Genomic DNA, 16,740 nt, shown 5'->3' with positions numbered 1-16,740 from the left:
TATAGCAAAATATTTTGCCATGGACCCTCTTATCGTTTTCCTAAACTAATATCAATATCATTTAGATTTCATTAACAGAATTGAGGCAGTTGAGTACAGTTGTTGTCATTGCAATCAGGGTAAAGCAGAAACACCATTTCAAATGAGCAAGTTTCTTTTTTGGAGTTCGACTTGACGTTTCTAGTCTTTAAATTCTCACCATTATGAACCAGTACTCCCGTGTAGATTTGTTGGTATTTAGGATGTGTGAGAGCATCTTCAAGCTGCTTCTCAAATATTTCTTCTCTGGCCCCATGTCCTTCCTGTTAACTCTGGGTTTAATTGGTATAAGCTCCTTCTTTTAAAATTGACAAGTACTGTTAACAAATCATGAAACAAATTATTGCCTGAGGGACATCCATTACAATTTATCCCTGCCTTCTTTTGTAGGATACATGCTTTTTGACAACTGGATGGACTGTAGTTTATGGTCCAAGAATTAGTGTTAGTTGTATGCTTTGGTAAGAAAACACCAGGCATTGAGGAATCTCTGTGGAAAAAGTAGAGTCCACAGGAGGAATGCAGTCCCTGCTCTGATCCCAGCTCTCAAAGAAACTACCCAGAAAGGAGAGTTTCTGGATAGAAAAGGCAGAGCCTTTCTCTGTTCTTCCTAATAGTGGATTCTTTTTTGTGTGTGTGTGAGGAAGCCCAGCTCTGAGCTAACATCTATTGCCAATCCTCCTCCTTTTTTTCCCCCAAAGCCCCAGTAGATAGTTGTATGTCATAGTTGCACATCCTTCTAGTGGCTGTATGTGGGACACGGCCTCAGCATGGCTGGATAAGTGGTGCATCGGTGCGCGCCCAGGATCCAAACCCGGGCCGCCAGTAGCAGAGCACACGCACTTAAGCGCTAAGCCACAGTGCCGGCCCCCTAATAGTGTATTCTTTATAGCCGTCTTAAGGATTACAATCATGAGAGGAGATTGTTTTCTCTATGAAGGGAAACTTTACAGGCTAGCTATTTACTTATTTCTGAAAAGCCACTTCTAGCCAGCCTGTTCATGGCTTTGTCCAAATTCATTTCTAGTTTCTTACTAGTACCATTTTTGGGAGTAAAATACTGAGCTTAAGATTCATTATGCTTGTGAGTAAAGGTTTAACAAAATCCTTTCCTCTTTTACATGAGAAATTGGCTTTGAGCTCAGCTGCTTCTAGCTCTGTTCCCTGGAAGTCTGATGCAGGTAGAATGTCAGCTGTGTTGCTAGGTAACACTGCTGTGATAAAAGGAGAAAAGAGAAAATGATATTTGATTGGTAAGTTGTCTGGACTGGAAGGACTATGAATGAACTATACATACCTGGCAGGAAGCCATAGCTTTGGGCTTCCCTGAGTAAGAAAACTCTTATAACCAATCTTGTCCTTTTCAGGGACCTAGAAGCTGAGACTGTCACAAGGGGTGTTAGTTTCCGTTTGGGACATGGCTTCTAAGCTAGGGTGGCTGTTGCGTCCACACACATAGTCTCATTCTCTCACATCTGAGCTGATATTTGAGGGTCCAAAGACTAGCCCTGAGACTGCTGTGAGGATTCCCAGGGAAAAAAAGCCTGTGGCCATGCTGTTGGCATGCTCTTTTTCTGGTCCTTTTATCCTTTGAAATTAATCTGATGCCAGGTGTGGCCTGTTTTAGTCTCAAGTCTGTTGATATATAATTGGGTCTAAGAATGTTACCCCAGAATGGGCATTGCAATGCTAAAATAGTATTTTCTTGTATTTGTTTATAAATGTATCTTTTTCAAGTTCTGGGGTAGCAGATATTCCTGGTTCTCCAAGATTTATCCAGATCTTTGAATTATAGAAATAGCCAGTATTATAGAAATATCTCCTTTTTCAGCCTTTATATTTCTAATCTGCATTATCTCCATCATCTTAGTCTGCCCTTAGGCAAGCCTCTGACCATTCTGTCAGAACTTTTGCCTTTCTCTGGACCTCTGATTCCAGTTTCTTTCTTTGTTGCTTCCTATTTTTCTTTTATTTTTTTTTTTAAGGATAGTCACTTGAACTATGCACAATACATGTCAGGGTAATCTACACCTGCAGTATATTAGGGGAAGATGTTTTCTGTTTTATTCCCAATATCTTTCTTTGTAATAGCCAATATTGTCTTTGTGTTTCTGACAAAAGACTAACCCAGAGTTTCTTTTTTTCTATGGTCATAATTGTAGTAGGTGATAAATCATCATGTTATAAAACATGGTTTGAATTATTTAGCTTTAAATGTTTGTTTAAACCACATCAAAAACCTTTGCTCCTTTTCTATTCATTTCATCATCATCATTACTAGCCTTTATTGCATGCTTGCTAAGCATTTACATGCATTATCTCATTTAATCTTCATGAAGAAACTAACCTGTGGGGTATAGTTCATTTCAATTTTCAATTTACAAATAAACCAGCTTAGAAAGATTTGACTTGCTCACAGTCGCACATTCAGAAAGTCACAGAGCCAGGACTTAGACATAGACAGTTAAGTGGTAAAGCCCACGTTTGTAATCGTCATGCCTACTATACCCATTCACTAACTGTTCCTACAGCCCCTCATTGGTTTGCCTATTCACTACCTGAAAACTTGCGATCATATCCACAACCTGGAGATTTCACTGTTTACTTTCTCCTTCAAGATCACTTCTAACAAGGTCAGATTGGTCTTTATTCTACCAATGGTGAAAATGAGGATCCTTCTTAGGAACCAGGCTATTGACATCCTTAAAAATATCTCTGAAGGACCATATTATTTTTTGGAAGGACATACGGGAACCATGCAAAGGATTTAAACTACATCCGTTTGAAACTTAGTCTTCTTTGGAAGAAGTGAAAAGCAGAGGGAACGTGAGGGAATAGAGAGGACTTCACTGTCTATCACATGGTGTATAACCATGTGGAAACAGAAGCAGGTTGTTAAATTGGACTTACATCCAGTGCTCACTTTCCAGTCGTTGTCAGAAGAATGAGCCACTTACTGACACTTCAGCTGTGTTCAGTGAAAAATGCACTCCCGGTAAACATATATGCTGTTATGCAGTTCTTAAAACTAGATAAATAAATGCCTCAGCATTTTTCAGCACCTACTAAGTGGTAGGAATGAGGCTAAGTACCTTTATATACATTATCTCTTGTATTCTTTTTAAACGGGTAAACTAAGTATTATTGTCCCACTTCACAGGTAAGAAAACCAAGATGCTGAGAGAAGGCTTCCCGGGTGATTTTAACACAAATCCCATTCTTTTTTTTTTTGGCTGAGGAAGATTCGCCCTGAGCTAACGTCTATGCCAGTCTTCCTCTATTTTGTATGTGGGTCGCCGCCACAGCATGGCTGACAAGTGGTGTCCATGCCCAGGATCTGAACCCGCAAACCCAGGCCGCCCAAGTGGAGCAAGGTGAACTCAACCACTAGGCCATGGGGCTGGCCCCAATGCAAATCCCAGCGTAAGGATCATTGTCTTAGATAACAATCACATATTTGCATAGGGCTTTATCTTTGCTGGTTATTTGCATTTGTATTATCTTATTTGACCCTTAAATCCTCCCTGTGAGGGAGCAGAGCAGGGCTTGAGAGGTGAAATGGTTGGCTCAGAGTCACTCACTTAGCTACTAAGTCACTCAGCCAGGCCTTGAATCCAGGTCTTCTCATTATAAGCTCCATGTTTTCAACATTCACTTGGATAAACATAAGTAAAATTCCAAGCAAGCAGGTTTTCCAACAACTTTTTGTTGAATACTGCCATCCAACAAAGTGCTGGGCACACTAGAAATTCATTCAAAAACGTTCTAAACTCTTTTTACGTATTTGGAAAAGAATGCCATGATAAAGGTATAAATAACATCTCTACTTTTTGCCTCTTGCAGCACTGTACCTTCCCCTTCCCTCCCCTAAATGCCCCTGAGATTTTGGCTTAAGCAAGCCTTTGCTATTTCTTCTTTCATGGAGTTAACCTGGAAAAGTTTTGGTAGAGGAGACTATGAATCTACTGTTATTTTTAGCTGACAGGGAGTTGAGAGTTGATATTTTTCATTAAGACATTCAGCAGTGTTGAATATCTGAGACAGGAGTGACTAACCTTGGAGCACTTTTAACTTCTGCAGAAGGAGTTAGACATGTGTTTAAGTGGCCACATTTCTATTAGCCACTGGTACATATCCCTCCCGTCTAACTTATAAGATGATATGATCTGGCTGAATTAAGCAGCAGGACAGAATAGAATTACCACACCAAACAAGGGACAACGTGGAAGAAATTTCATGGCTGAATATAAGTAGAGAACAGAAGCAATGAACAGTAATAGTTGTGTAGTAAGGTAAAGGCAAGAAGTATTTTTATCTCTAGAAAGTGTAAAATTCAAATTGGATTTTGTACATTTCCAGACCTGACCATCCTTACTGAGCTCCAAACTAGTGCATTCGATTGCCTGTATGACAGTCCCAAAAATGTTGAAAAAGGTTAAATTAAAATTCTTTATTTTCTTAAAAAAAAAATCAAACACAAAATGAATCAACTTTTCTTCTGCAGTCTTCCTTATCTCAATAAATGACATCAATATCTACCTAGTTGCTTAAGCCAAAAAAAAAGAAAAAGTAATAATGAGCGCTAGTTGGAATAGAGGTGGGGAATTGCAGTTCTAAAGAGCGCAGTCAGAGAAGGCCTCTCTGAGAAGGTGCATTTGAGCTAAGACTTGAAGGAGGTCAAAAGTGAGCCATGCAGATATCTGGAGTCAGTGTTGTAGGCAAAGAGAACATAGGGGTAGGATGGGGGCGTGTCTCTGTCTCCCTCTGGAGCAAAAGGTAGTCATGCTTACTGCCTATTATAAAAGATTTGGGTTCCCTAAACTCAGAGTTCTATTTCTATAATATAACCCACTGCATGTGCAGGGGTCATCTGGCCCTCTTCAGATCACTCTTCTGCAAACTGGGGCTTGAGGAACTAGAGCAAAATGCTGATAACGCTCTGGTTACTGCTATTGCTTTGACTAACAATCTTTCCTTCATCACTGACCCAGAAATCTCCGTCTTCCAGCATCCATGAAACCATGACTGACTAACTTACTAACTTGCAAGTAGGATAAAATTTCAGACTCTTCACGGTTCTTGACAATGTAAAATGATATAGTATTATTTGAAGGTAGACTGATAAATTAAAGATGAATATTGTAAACTCAAGGCCAGCCACTCACGCAAAAAAGAAATAGAGATATAACTAGTAAGCCAAAGATGGAGATAAAATAGAATCATAAATTATACTCAATCCAAAGGCAGGCAGGAAAAAACAGAATAAACAATAGTGGAACAAATAGAAACAACAAGCAATGTGGTAGATTTAAATCCAACCATGTCAGTAATTATATTAAATGCCTCAATTAAAAGAGAGATTTTCAGATTGGATAAAAAGTAAAATCTGACTATGTGCTGTCTATAAGAAACTGATTTTAAATATAAAGACATAAATAGATTAAAAGTAAAAGAATGAAAGAACTTTTACTGTGCAAGCACTAATAAAAGAAAGCTGGAGTGACTATGTTAACCGCAAAATAGACTTCAGAACAAGGAATATTTCCAGAGATAAAGAGGGGCACCAGGTAATGATAAAGAGGTCAGTTCACCAAGAAGACATAACACTCCCAAAGATGGATGCACCTAACAGAGCTTCAAAATACAGGAAGCAAAAACTGACAGAATGCAAGGAGAAAGACAAATCCATAAGTATAATTGGAGAAGTCAGCACTTCTTTCTCAGTAACTGATACAATAAATGGACAGCAAGTTAGTAATGATATAGAAGACCCAAACTATACTACCAACCAACTTGATTTAATTGACATTCAACCCAACATCATCAGTGCACAGGGAACGTTCACTGAGATAGACCATATTTGGGGCCATAAAACAAACCTCAGCAAATTTAAAAGACTTGAAATCATATAGAATATGTTCTTTAACCACAATGAAATTAAACTAGAAATCAATAAGAAAGATATCTGGAAAATACCCCCAATATTTGGAAATTAAACAGTACACCTATGAGTCAAAGAGAGGAGGTCACAAGGGAAATAGGACATATTTTCAAGTGAGCAAAAATGAAAATGCAATATATGAAAATTGTGGGGCACAGCTAAAGCTTTGAGGGAAATTTATAGCATTAAATGCTTCTGTTAGAAAAGAAGAAAGGTCTTAAATCAATGATAAGATTCCACATTAAGGAACTAGAAAAAGAAGAAGAGATTAAACCCAAAGCAAGAAGAAGGTAGGAAATAATAAAGATAAGAGCAAAAATCAATGAAACTGAAAAAGAAATAGAGAAAATCAGTGATACCAAAAAAGCTGGTTATTTGGGGGAGCGGGGAGGGGGGGAATATAAAATGGATAAATGTGTGGCCAAACTAATCAAGAGGAAAAAGAGAGAGGACGCAAATTACCAATATCAGAAATCATAAGAGGGGGAATCGAAAGGTAATAGGAGAATACTGTGGATAAGTCTCTGGCACTAAATTTGACAGCTTAGATGAAATGGACAAATTCCTTGAAAGGAACAAACTTTCAAAGTTTACTCACCAATAAACAGATAATCTGAATAGCTCTATGTCTTTAATAGATATTGAATTAGTACTTAAAAATTTTCCAACAAAAACTCCAGACTAGACGGCTTCACCCTTGAATTCTGCCAAACTTTTAAGGAAGAAATAATACTATTTCAATGCAAACTCCTCCAGATAATGGAAGAAGAGGACATACTTCACAACTCATTTTATGAGGACATTATTACTCTAATACCAATACTGGACAAAGATGTTACAAGAAAAGAAAATTATGAATCAATATTTCTCGTGGATCTAGGAGCAAAAATCCTCAGTATTACCAAGTTGATTCTGGCAATATATCAAAAGAATAATACAGCATGATCAATTGGCATGTATCCCAAGAATTCAAGTTTGCTTCAACATTCAAAAACTAATTAATGTAATTTGCCACATTAACAGACTAAAGAAGAAAAACCATATGATCATCTCAATACATGTAGAAAAAGCATTTGTCAAAATTTAGCATTCTTTCATGATAAAAAACTATGAAAAATTCCTCCATCTTGTATTAAGTTTAATTTTTCTGAAAATCATAAAACTAATATAAATTTTTTGAAAGAGAGGAGTTATGCATAAATTCATCAAGTAAAAGTAGAAGAGGTTTCAGTTGACCCTCAGTAATGTATTAAACTAGTGGGGCACTCATGTTGGTTTTAACCTGCAGGCTTTCCTGGAACTTACTTTCAGTAGATTTCACTTGCTAGTCCTGTCTGGTTTGGATGAGGTCACCTTTGCCACCAAATTTAGTTCTTACAAATTTTTCACCTATGTGAGGCATAAAATCAGGAAATATAGACATATAACTACAAAGAAATGTAATTGATTGGATAGATTGTTGGTAGTAGAAATATGCATGGGTTTCATCCTTAACAGACTACTTTCATATGTATTATAGTTGTTCCCTATGTGGTAAATAGGGCCACTTTTTCATTTTATAAATGAAGATACTGAGAATACACCTAATAATAATGATAGTAGCTGACATTTTGGGATCACTTACCATGTGCCGGGCATTGTTCTTTGCTCTTTGTACTTTGCAGGTATTAACTTACTTAATTCTAACAACAACTCCATGAAGCAGGCATTATATTTTTCCTCATTTATAGATCAGGAACCTGAAGCATAGAGAAGTTAAATAACCTGCCTAAGTCTATAAGGAGAGCTGGAATTTTAACTCAAGCATCTAACACTGCTAAGTGGTCAACCACTGCATGATGCTACATCTAGAAGAAGTTGTGTGTCTTATAAGTCACTTCACTAGTAAGTATCAGAGGCAGGACCCTTCTGACTTTGAGCAGTTCCTAGTCCACACTACCAAGATGTGTGATCTGTTTAATTACAGTCATGCATCACTTAACAACGGGGTTTCTTCTGAGAAGTGTGTTGTTAGGCGATTTCACTGTTGTGCGAATATCATAGAGTGTACTGAAGGGGAACAAAATTTGCCACCCCAAAATGTCTCTCTAACGTGAGGATTATTTTAGGCTGATGATTTTTAAGAAACAGAAGACTCAAAGTTTTTCTTGTTACCTTCCTCTTACCTGCCTGAAAGAATTCAGATAAAGAAAACCTGTCTTGGGAAGCTAGCATAATATGAACGAGTGGTAGACAGAGTGGACCCTAAAAAAGCCTGTTTGCTGGGCTCCTCTGTGTTCTTCTGTTTCTGTGTGACCAAACACTTATTTTCCAAACATTTGCTCCTTTTCTCCTAGTTGTGAATTGCCTTCCTTCCCTTTGAAGTCCCTAACTCTCCCCACCCCCAAAATCTCCTTTTGTCTTTAGCTGAGGATGGTATTTAAGGTGAGAGCTTTGGCCATTTGGGGGAGTTACTCAGTTTTCCTGGGTTTCTCCCACATATACATGTTATTAAACTTTTGTTTGTTTTTCTCCTGTTACTCTGTCTCATGTCAATTTAATTCTTAGATCAGCTGGAAGAACCTAGAAGGGTAGAGGAAAATTTCTTCCTCTCTTTCAGTACTTGCACAAACCCAGATGGGTATACCTTACTACACACCTAGGCTATATGGTACTAGTCTTATGGCACCACCATCACATATGCGGTCTGTTGTTGACTGAAATGTCATTATGTGGTGCATGACTGTATACACGTTTGATCTGTGTCTTGCCTTTGAATTACACTAACATATCATTCATTCCCTTTTTAGCCAGAGGTTTCACTTTAAATTTTTTTTATTATTGGCTATGTCTTGTGCAGACATTTTCAGAGGGAAAAAAGTTGATCTATTTTAACAGTTTTAATGGTTGCTATGGAAGTTGATAAAAGCCACATCTCTTATAGTCATCATCACTAAATTTACTATTGTGTGCAAAATTCTAACCTGGTAGTAGGAAATACAAGTTTATATCTTTGAATGAATTGTTTCTCATTCTTTGCTAGTGTTGCAGCCTGACTCCAACCGAAATTTCGGGCTAAACAACTTACACCTTTCTCCTCATATATTTTCTATTAAGAAAAACTAAGCCTTTTGTTAGAGAAGAATTGCTGGAGACAACATGATAAAGTAAGAAGAAACATCGGCGTTGCAGTCCCCCTCCTGACACCTAACCTGGCTAACCCTGCTCAAGCTTCTCTCTCTGATCCTGTTGAGTCATGTGTAGGACAGAGATTTTATCAGCATCATAGAATGAATTAATAATATGTGTAGAGCACATGGCCCATAATAAACATGCAGTAGATGTTCATTCCCTTCAGTTTTGAACATCTGGAACATACCCTTCTGGAAGTGGTAGCTTTCTCATTTTCTAAAGTAATGTGAGTTTGAATGCAAAAACATTAGACTGTCAGCTTTATTTTTTTTTTTTTTTTTTTTTTTAAAGATTTTATTTATTCATTTTTTCCCCCCAAAGCCCCAGTAGACAGTTGTATGTCGTAGGTTCACATCCTTCTAGTTGCTGTACGTGGGACTCGGCCTCGCGTTGGACGGAGAAGTGGTGCCTTGGGGCGCGCCCGGGATCCGAACCCGGGCCGCCAGCATCAGAGCGCACGCCCTTAACCGCTAAGCCACGGAGCCGGCCCAGACTGTCAGCTTTAAAACATACAAACGAGAGCCAGTTTGAAAAAGGAACTTAACTTAGCAACTGAGTCACATGCCTACTCTGCAGCTCTGCTGGTGGAAATGGGAGTTCCTTGTGGCTTAGAGGCAAGTCCATTTAGGCCACAGAGTGAACAAAACTAGACTGTCATTGCATTACTTTGTTCTTTGATGATGTGTCATGTAAGTACTCTCTCTTATGTTGGTTTGTAATGTCTGTATTTGAATACTATGTATTCCGCTTAGTTTTGACTATATGCATTTTTGTTTTCTTGATCAGCAGTCTCCAAAGTGGATGGATATACATACCCTGGAGGTAGCACATACTCCAGAGATTGCACCAACAGTCCATAGAAACATGGGAAGAAAATATTAGAGGTGTTATTTATTCACCTACAGATATAGAGGTTTAGTTTTACTGATTCTTAGTATTGGCATGGACAACCTCTGTGTCAGCTGCCATAGTCCAGGTATCCTTGGGGAGGAGATAAGAGGAGTTCCTCAACCTGGAGGGCTTGGTGTGGGTACCCTCACTTTTTCATTCACTTAAGGCTTATTGTAATGGATATTATTCATGGTTATGATATCTAGATTTAACTAAGTAAACCTTCATAAAATGGAGGATTGGTATGATTCCTGCAAAGGAACCACAAATTAAAGACAATATGATAAGTATACATGACAAAAAGAAAATGGCAGAGCTGACATCCCCTTCCTTCTAGAACAAGTGCTACATTACAAGAAACCAGTCTAATCTCACAAGAAATGAATCCATAAAAATTATCAAGAAGACTCTTTGGGGGCCAGCCCAGTGGCTCAAGCAGTTAAGTGCGCGCGCTCCGCTGCGGCGGCCCAGCGTTCGCCAGTTCGGATCCTGGGCGTGCACTGATGCCCTGCTTGGCAAGCCGTGCTGTGGCGGCATCCCATATGAAGTGGAGGAAGATGGGCACGGATGTTAGCCCAGGGCCAGTCTTCCTCAGCAAAAAAAGAAGAGGATTGGCAGATGTTAGCACAGGGCTGATCTCCTCACAAAAAAAAAAAAAAAAAACAAGACTCTTTGCATTATGGATTTACATCCACTATAATAAACACAGTGCATCTTACTATCAGCAGTATTGTGTTTGCTGATGGTAATGTGAAGCCTTTGTGATTAGCAAGACATATGATAGCTACTTATCCAGATTTTTTTTTTTTGGTGAGGAACATTGGCCCAGAGCTAACACCTGTTGCCAGTCTTCCTCTTTTTGCTTGAGGAAGATTGTCCCTAAACTAACATCTGTGCCAGTCTTCCCTATTTTGTATGTGGGACGCCGCCACGGCATGGCTGACGAGTGGTGTAAGTCTGCACCCAGGATCTGAAGCTGCGAACCCTGGGCCAGCTCCTCCACGTTTTTTTGAGGAAAATTAGCCCTGAGCTAACATCTGTTGCCAATCTCTCTCTTTTTTGCTGAGGAAGACTGGCCCTGGGCTAACATCCATGCCCATCTTCCTCTACTTTATATGGGACACCCCCCACAGCATGGCTTGACAAGCAGTGCGTAGATCCGCACCCGGGATCCGAACCTGAGAACTCCGGACCCCCAAAGCAGAACACATGAACTTAACCACTAAGCCGCTGGGCCGGCCCTAACCCTCCAGATTATTTTTAATTGATAATATTTTAATGAGTATCAAAAACTGTTTTGTATCTATAGTTAAGTAATTTATAAAATCTAGTTTATTTTGTCTCTATCTTATTCTTTTAAATTTCTTTATGTACATTTTATAATATGTAAACCATTAATGCTATAGTATATTGCGTAATTTATAAATAAATAGAACATATATCAGAAGTACATTCTCATTTTTTTACTCATAAGCATATATAGTCAAAAAAATTTAGAGACCTCTGGTCTAGATTCTGGCTGATGGTCCAAATCCCCTGGAGAGACTGCTGAGGAAGGTCTCTGGCCAGGCCCTGGGATCAGTATTTTCACAGAGCTTCCTAGCTACTTTTGAGGATCAGCCACCTTTGAGAGCCAGTCCTTGTCTACATTATCTACAAGTATAAGCCAAAAATCATCCAATGGTGAAAATGGCTGCATTTGGTAAATATTAGAAAGGGGAAAACCATTCTATAGGCCTCAAGCATCCATAAAATCTATTTGCTTTTCCATTGACATTTTTCATTTCTTAGAATGTGTTTTTAACAGATATGTTCCTACTCTATAAATATTTTTTGGTCAAAGAAGAAAATTTAATGCATAGATATTAGGCTGAACCATATGAAATTGCCAATATTCAACCATTTTTTTAATATACAAAAATGGCATTTCAGGGCCAGCCCTGTGGCTTAGCAGTTAAGTGCGCGCGCTCCGCTACTGGCGGCCCTAACCGCTACTGGGCTTCATATCCGGGCACACACTGACGCACCGCTTCTCCGGCCATGGTGAGGCCGCGTCCCACATACAGCAACTAGAAGGATGTGCAACTATGACATACAGCTATCTACTGAGGCTTTGGGGGAAAAATAAAAGGAGGAGGATTGGCAATAGATGTTAGCTCAGAGCTGGTCTTCCTCAGCAAAAAGAGGAGGATTAGCATGGATGTTAGCTCAGGGCTGATCTTCCTCACCAAAAAAAAAAAAAAAAAAAAAAAAAATTCTATTTCATATGGTTAACCAAGTTTTTCCTCAGAAAAACAGTGTTTAAAACCTGTAAAGATATTTATACAAAAGGAAGGCATTTATTTTACATCTTTGTTGTTGCATATTTTAAAATAAGATTTTTATATAACTATTACAATATGTTTTCTATTTATGTTGTGTCTCTCTTCAAAGACTTAATCACTATATTATAAAAGTCAATTTAAAAACATCAATTTGAGGGCCGGCCCCGTGGCTTAGCGGTTAAGTGCACGCCCTCTGCTGCTGGCGGCCCGGGTTCGGATCCCGGGCGTGCACCCATGCACCACTTCTCCGGCCGTGCTGAGGCCGCGTCCCACATACAGCAACTAGGAGGATGTGCAGCTATGGCATACAACTATCTACTGTGGCTTTGGGGGGAAAAATAAATAAATAAAATCTTAAAAAAAAAAAAAAAAACATCAATTTGAGCACGTGCTGTGTCTAAACTCTGTGAACAAAATTTTATCCCAGAATTCCCAAAAAGAGCTTAAAATCTGGCTTGGAAAAAACATGACCCATCAGCATATGCTGAAAACCAACCTTTCGTAGACAGAGTAAGCAACTTGCAAAGGAGCTGGTACCAGCAGACTGCCTGAGATAAATTATTTATCTGGACTCAACAGCCATCGGCTGCCTTTGTCTTCACTCATTGCCACAGTCTCTCAAGGCATAAGCTTCTTAGGGTCCTGGTTCCACCTGGGTCTCTTTACTTTCTAGAGTAAATGCATTTCAGTGGCATTTATGTCATACTGTACACATTCCACTAGAATGGTTAGGAGAAAAGTTATTGCACTCTTGAACAATAGTAATATTTATAATATTATTAATTATAATAAATAGTAATATTTAGGAGAGTAACCTTGGATGAAAATTTATAAGAATGTTTATAAATGTTAGTAACTTAATATAAAATAAAAAACATGTAAGTGGAAATATTCAACTTTTTAAAAAAACAAATAAGCTTTTATATTTTTGCATGTCTGACTATAGACACTTAAGTGTTATTCTCTTGAATAAAAAGGTATCCACAGTCTTCCTGATTTATTAACATTGTGATTTTGAAATGATTTCCTAAAGAATGATGACATTTTAGATTTTTGTGACAAATATTAAGGGACAGTATTATTTCCGGAATGCTACTGTGTTAGCATCTTGCTACATAGTTAGGCTGTGCTGTGACATGAAGTAAAAGTAATTATAGCTTGCTGTTGATTATCCCTCGTGATCAGGGTAAGAGTGTTGTGGATAAATTAAATTAATAAATAATGCCCAAAATATCATTTTAACCATTATCCTCAAATTCCTTTCTTATTAAGCCTTTTTTTGAAAGTTACTATTAAGCCTCAATATTGACAGGTTTTAAGCTTTAGCTTTCTTTTCTCACCTTCTGATGGGTCCTGCTTTCTAAAGGAAATAAAAATGCAAGGTGAAACAGCGCAAGAAAGAGCAGAACAGAAGCCTACTTAATTCACAGAACGGATAATCAGCCCTGAATATTCAGGGATTGGCTGTGATTCAGCCATCAAACCCTGTGTGGAGAGGACTGCAATTAGGAGGGCTAGTGAATTAAAACCCAGGTCACTCCAAGAAATAGAATTATGGTAGTTTGGCTACCATGTGAGAAAGGCATCTACTGAAAATACATCTCATATATCCGCTTGTTTAAAAAACAACACTTTACATTCCAGGTGATCACCTTCTTTAGCTCAAGGTTGCTACAAGCTGGAGCTGAGCTATCAGTGGAACGGGTCCTGGAAATCATCAAGCAAGGGGTTGTTGCCCTGCCCAAAGACAGGCTGAAGGTAAGACTGGCGAAAGAATATACATACTGCAGTATCACTTGACGTGAATATGTGTCTGAGCAGGGTCTATTCAGAATGGTACCACTTACCCAGTTCTTGTGCTAGAAAGAGCTCTTTAAATATTGCCTACTATATGCTGTACAGATACACAGAACTGTGATGAAGAAGGGTTCCAAGAGTTTTCCACAAGAAAATAGCCAAAGAAGGACTAATATCTTCACACCACTGCATGTCCTTTGAGTAACCACTGCATGTACTATGAGTAATTCATATCCTATGAATAAAAGAGTGCCTTATTTTTTTAACCCAGTGAAATAAATTCAGTCTTGTGAGTATCATCAAGGGTTGATGGGAAGGTAGTGGTGGTGGTGATGACTACAGTGATGGCTCACACTTACATAGTGTTTACTCAATGCCATGTGGGGTTCTAAGTGTCTCACGTATATTAACTCATTTGATCCTCACAACAACCCTTGAAGGGAGGTAGTGTTATCATCCTAATTTTTCAGATGAAGAAACTGATGCACAGAGAGGTTAAGTAACTTACCAAAGCCATACAGCTAGAAAATTACAGAACTGAGAGATTCATACCCGTGCACTCTGGCTCCAAAGCAAATCCATGTTCACACTCACCACACCATTTACTGCATGCTTGGGCATAGCTATGGAAAAAGAAGCCTTCACGGAAGAGGTGGGGGAAATACTGTATTCAGAAGGCATTTACATTTGTGTGGTAGATGTGTTCCTGAAGTGATCTCGGTGTAAAACTCATACCTCAAGACTAATTTTCCCATAGGAAAAAATATAGAGGGCATATTTTGCAGGGATGCATGAATGTACAGCCTTGAGGCTTATTTTTACTTTAATACTTATTTTTAATTTTTCCTACATTATCTTTAATTTTTTTTGGAGTGCTCATTCCTAAATTAACAACACAAGCATCATGTTTGGCCTTCTTCATAGTATTTTATCACAACTAACTTCTGTTCCAAAGTTACTGTTTTGGGGCCCGTGTTTTCCAGCACTATCACTAGAACCAGTGCTTAATGAACGCTTGAGAGAGATAGTTGTAGGATGTGAAAATATTTTCAGTTATCATAACAGAGTTTGTAAAACAACAGCACATTAGTCATCATAACCACTTACAGAAGCTCCACAGGACATAAACAGCAGTGAGGTTCACGCAGTGCTGAGCAAGGTGGCAGGTGTTTCTGCTTATCAGCTAAAATGGCACCACCATGTGGCAATAGCATAAAAGCTGATTACTCCTCTGGACCCTCTAGATATGACTTTACCCTATTCCTAACAATTCTTTAAATTTAGAGAATTCATATTTTCCATTCTTACATAAAGTAAATGTTTTGGGATTTTTTTTGCACTATTTCAAATTTACTTGAACTATGCCATATGAACCAGAACAAAAATCCATGAAGATAAGAGTGGCTGCTCATAGGCAGTGATGGATCTTGGTGTCTAGGCTGAGTCAAGAAAGAAGGGGAACTATCAGGAGACTGTAAGAAAAGGATCACGCAGAGGAGTCAGGGAAAGGAGAGATCAGAGAACCAGCATAATGGAAGGAATGGAGATTGTGATTAGAGAACAGTGTAGTTAGACTGAAGATGTCAGAAGTGGTGCAGATCTTGGTGATATCATGGTCTGGATTTGGCCGTGAGTGGGGGACTGAGGCGATGTGGATGTGAATGAAAGTCAGTATGATTGAGCCTGTTAATGGACTGGAAGCCAAGGACAGGTCATTCACATGGGCATCCTAGTCACCCAGGATGGTAAGCCATGGGATGGAGAGAAAGACTCTGAGTCAAATGCTGCAGTAAATGGCAAAGTGGCCTAGAAATCAGTAGGTGGCAGCTACAAGGACGAGAAGAAGCTCATGTCAGCCTTATGTGAGCAGAGCTTTTTGCTTAAAGGTAGAGGAATAATACAGTGAAAGCAAAGAGGACACCAACCCCACTCCTGACCGTGAAGGCTGTGGAATGTGAAAGAATAAGTAGCATCTCCTTCCAAAGGCTCCAGGGGCATCCGTCCTGAGGGGAAAGCCGGATTTCAGTTAAAAGAGAAGTAAGGAGGTAAGGTTCAGTGCAGGGACTGAGAATGGAGGGATACTTAATAACCATGAAATAGAGGTTCGAAAAGGCACTGTGGGAATGGGAGGGAGGGAAGAACAGGAGATTGGATTAGGGGAGAGAAAGCACAAAGCAATATGGGGACAAATTACAGGAGAAGATGGCTGATTGGAGGGGCTTATGTTTCAGGCAATGACCAGTGATGAGGAGGACATGGGATGTGTTAGGTTTAAGCTTGCCACAAGATTCCATCGACACTGAAGAAGTCTTTATCAGGCACCTGCTCTGTGACAGCCATTGCTTTAAGTGCTTGGGTGCCTCAGTAAGCAAAGATCTCTGCCCTTACAGGGCTGACAGTTTAGCAGGAGGAGACGGACAATGAACAATCAGCATAATAAATAACAGAGTGATCTAGTGAACTAGAAACGTGGTAAGTGCTCTGGAAAATAAAAGATAGAGCAGGTTAAGGGGGTTTGAGACTTTTGGGGAGAGTGTAGTGGGAGAAAGTTGTAGAATTACAAAGAATGGTCTGGGC

At 39.0% G+C, this 16,740-nt stretch overlaps 1 protein-coding gene across 3 annotated transcripts in view; it reads left to right on the top strand.

The window, feature by feature from the left end:
• The window catches only part of DYM (dymeclin), a 437,675-nt gene that overhangs the window by 305,990 nt on the left and 114,945 nt on the right, over positions 1 to 16,740 (top strand). For all 3 annotated transcript variants that reach the window (XM_087439193.1, XM_004422520.3, XM_087439192.1), the window contains one exon: positions 14,011 to 14,124. In XM_087439193.1, coding sequence (XP_087295319.1) covers positions 14,011 to 14,124 — 114 coding nt within the window. The remainder of the gene's footprint in view (positions 1 to 14,010; positions 14,125 to 16,740) is intronic.

This window comes from Ceratotherium simum, chromosome 14, assembly GCF_057802395.1.
Source record: "Ceratotherium simum simum isolate JZ-2026a chromosome 14, ASM5780239v1, whole genome shotgun sequence".
Classification (NCBI taxonomy): domain Eukaryota; kingdom Metazoa; phylum Chordata; class Mammalia; order Perissodactyla; family Rhinocerotidae; genus Ceratotherium; species Ceratotherium simum.
Note: the sequence above shows the minus strand (reverse complement) of the source record. Positions and strands in the feature narration are given on the sequence as shown.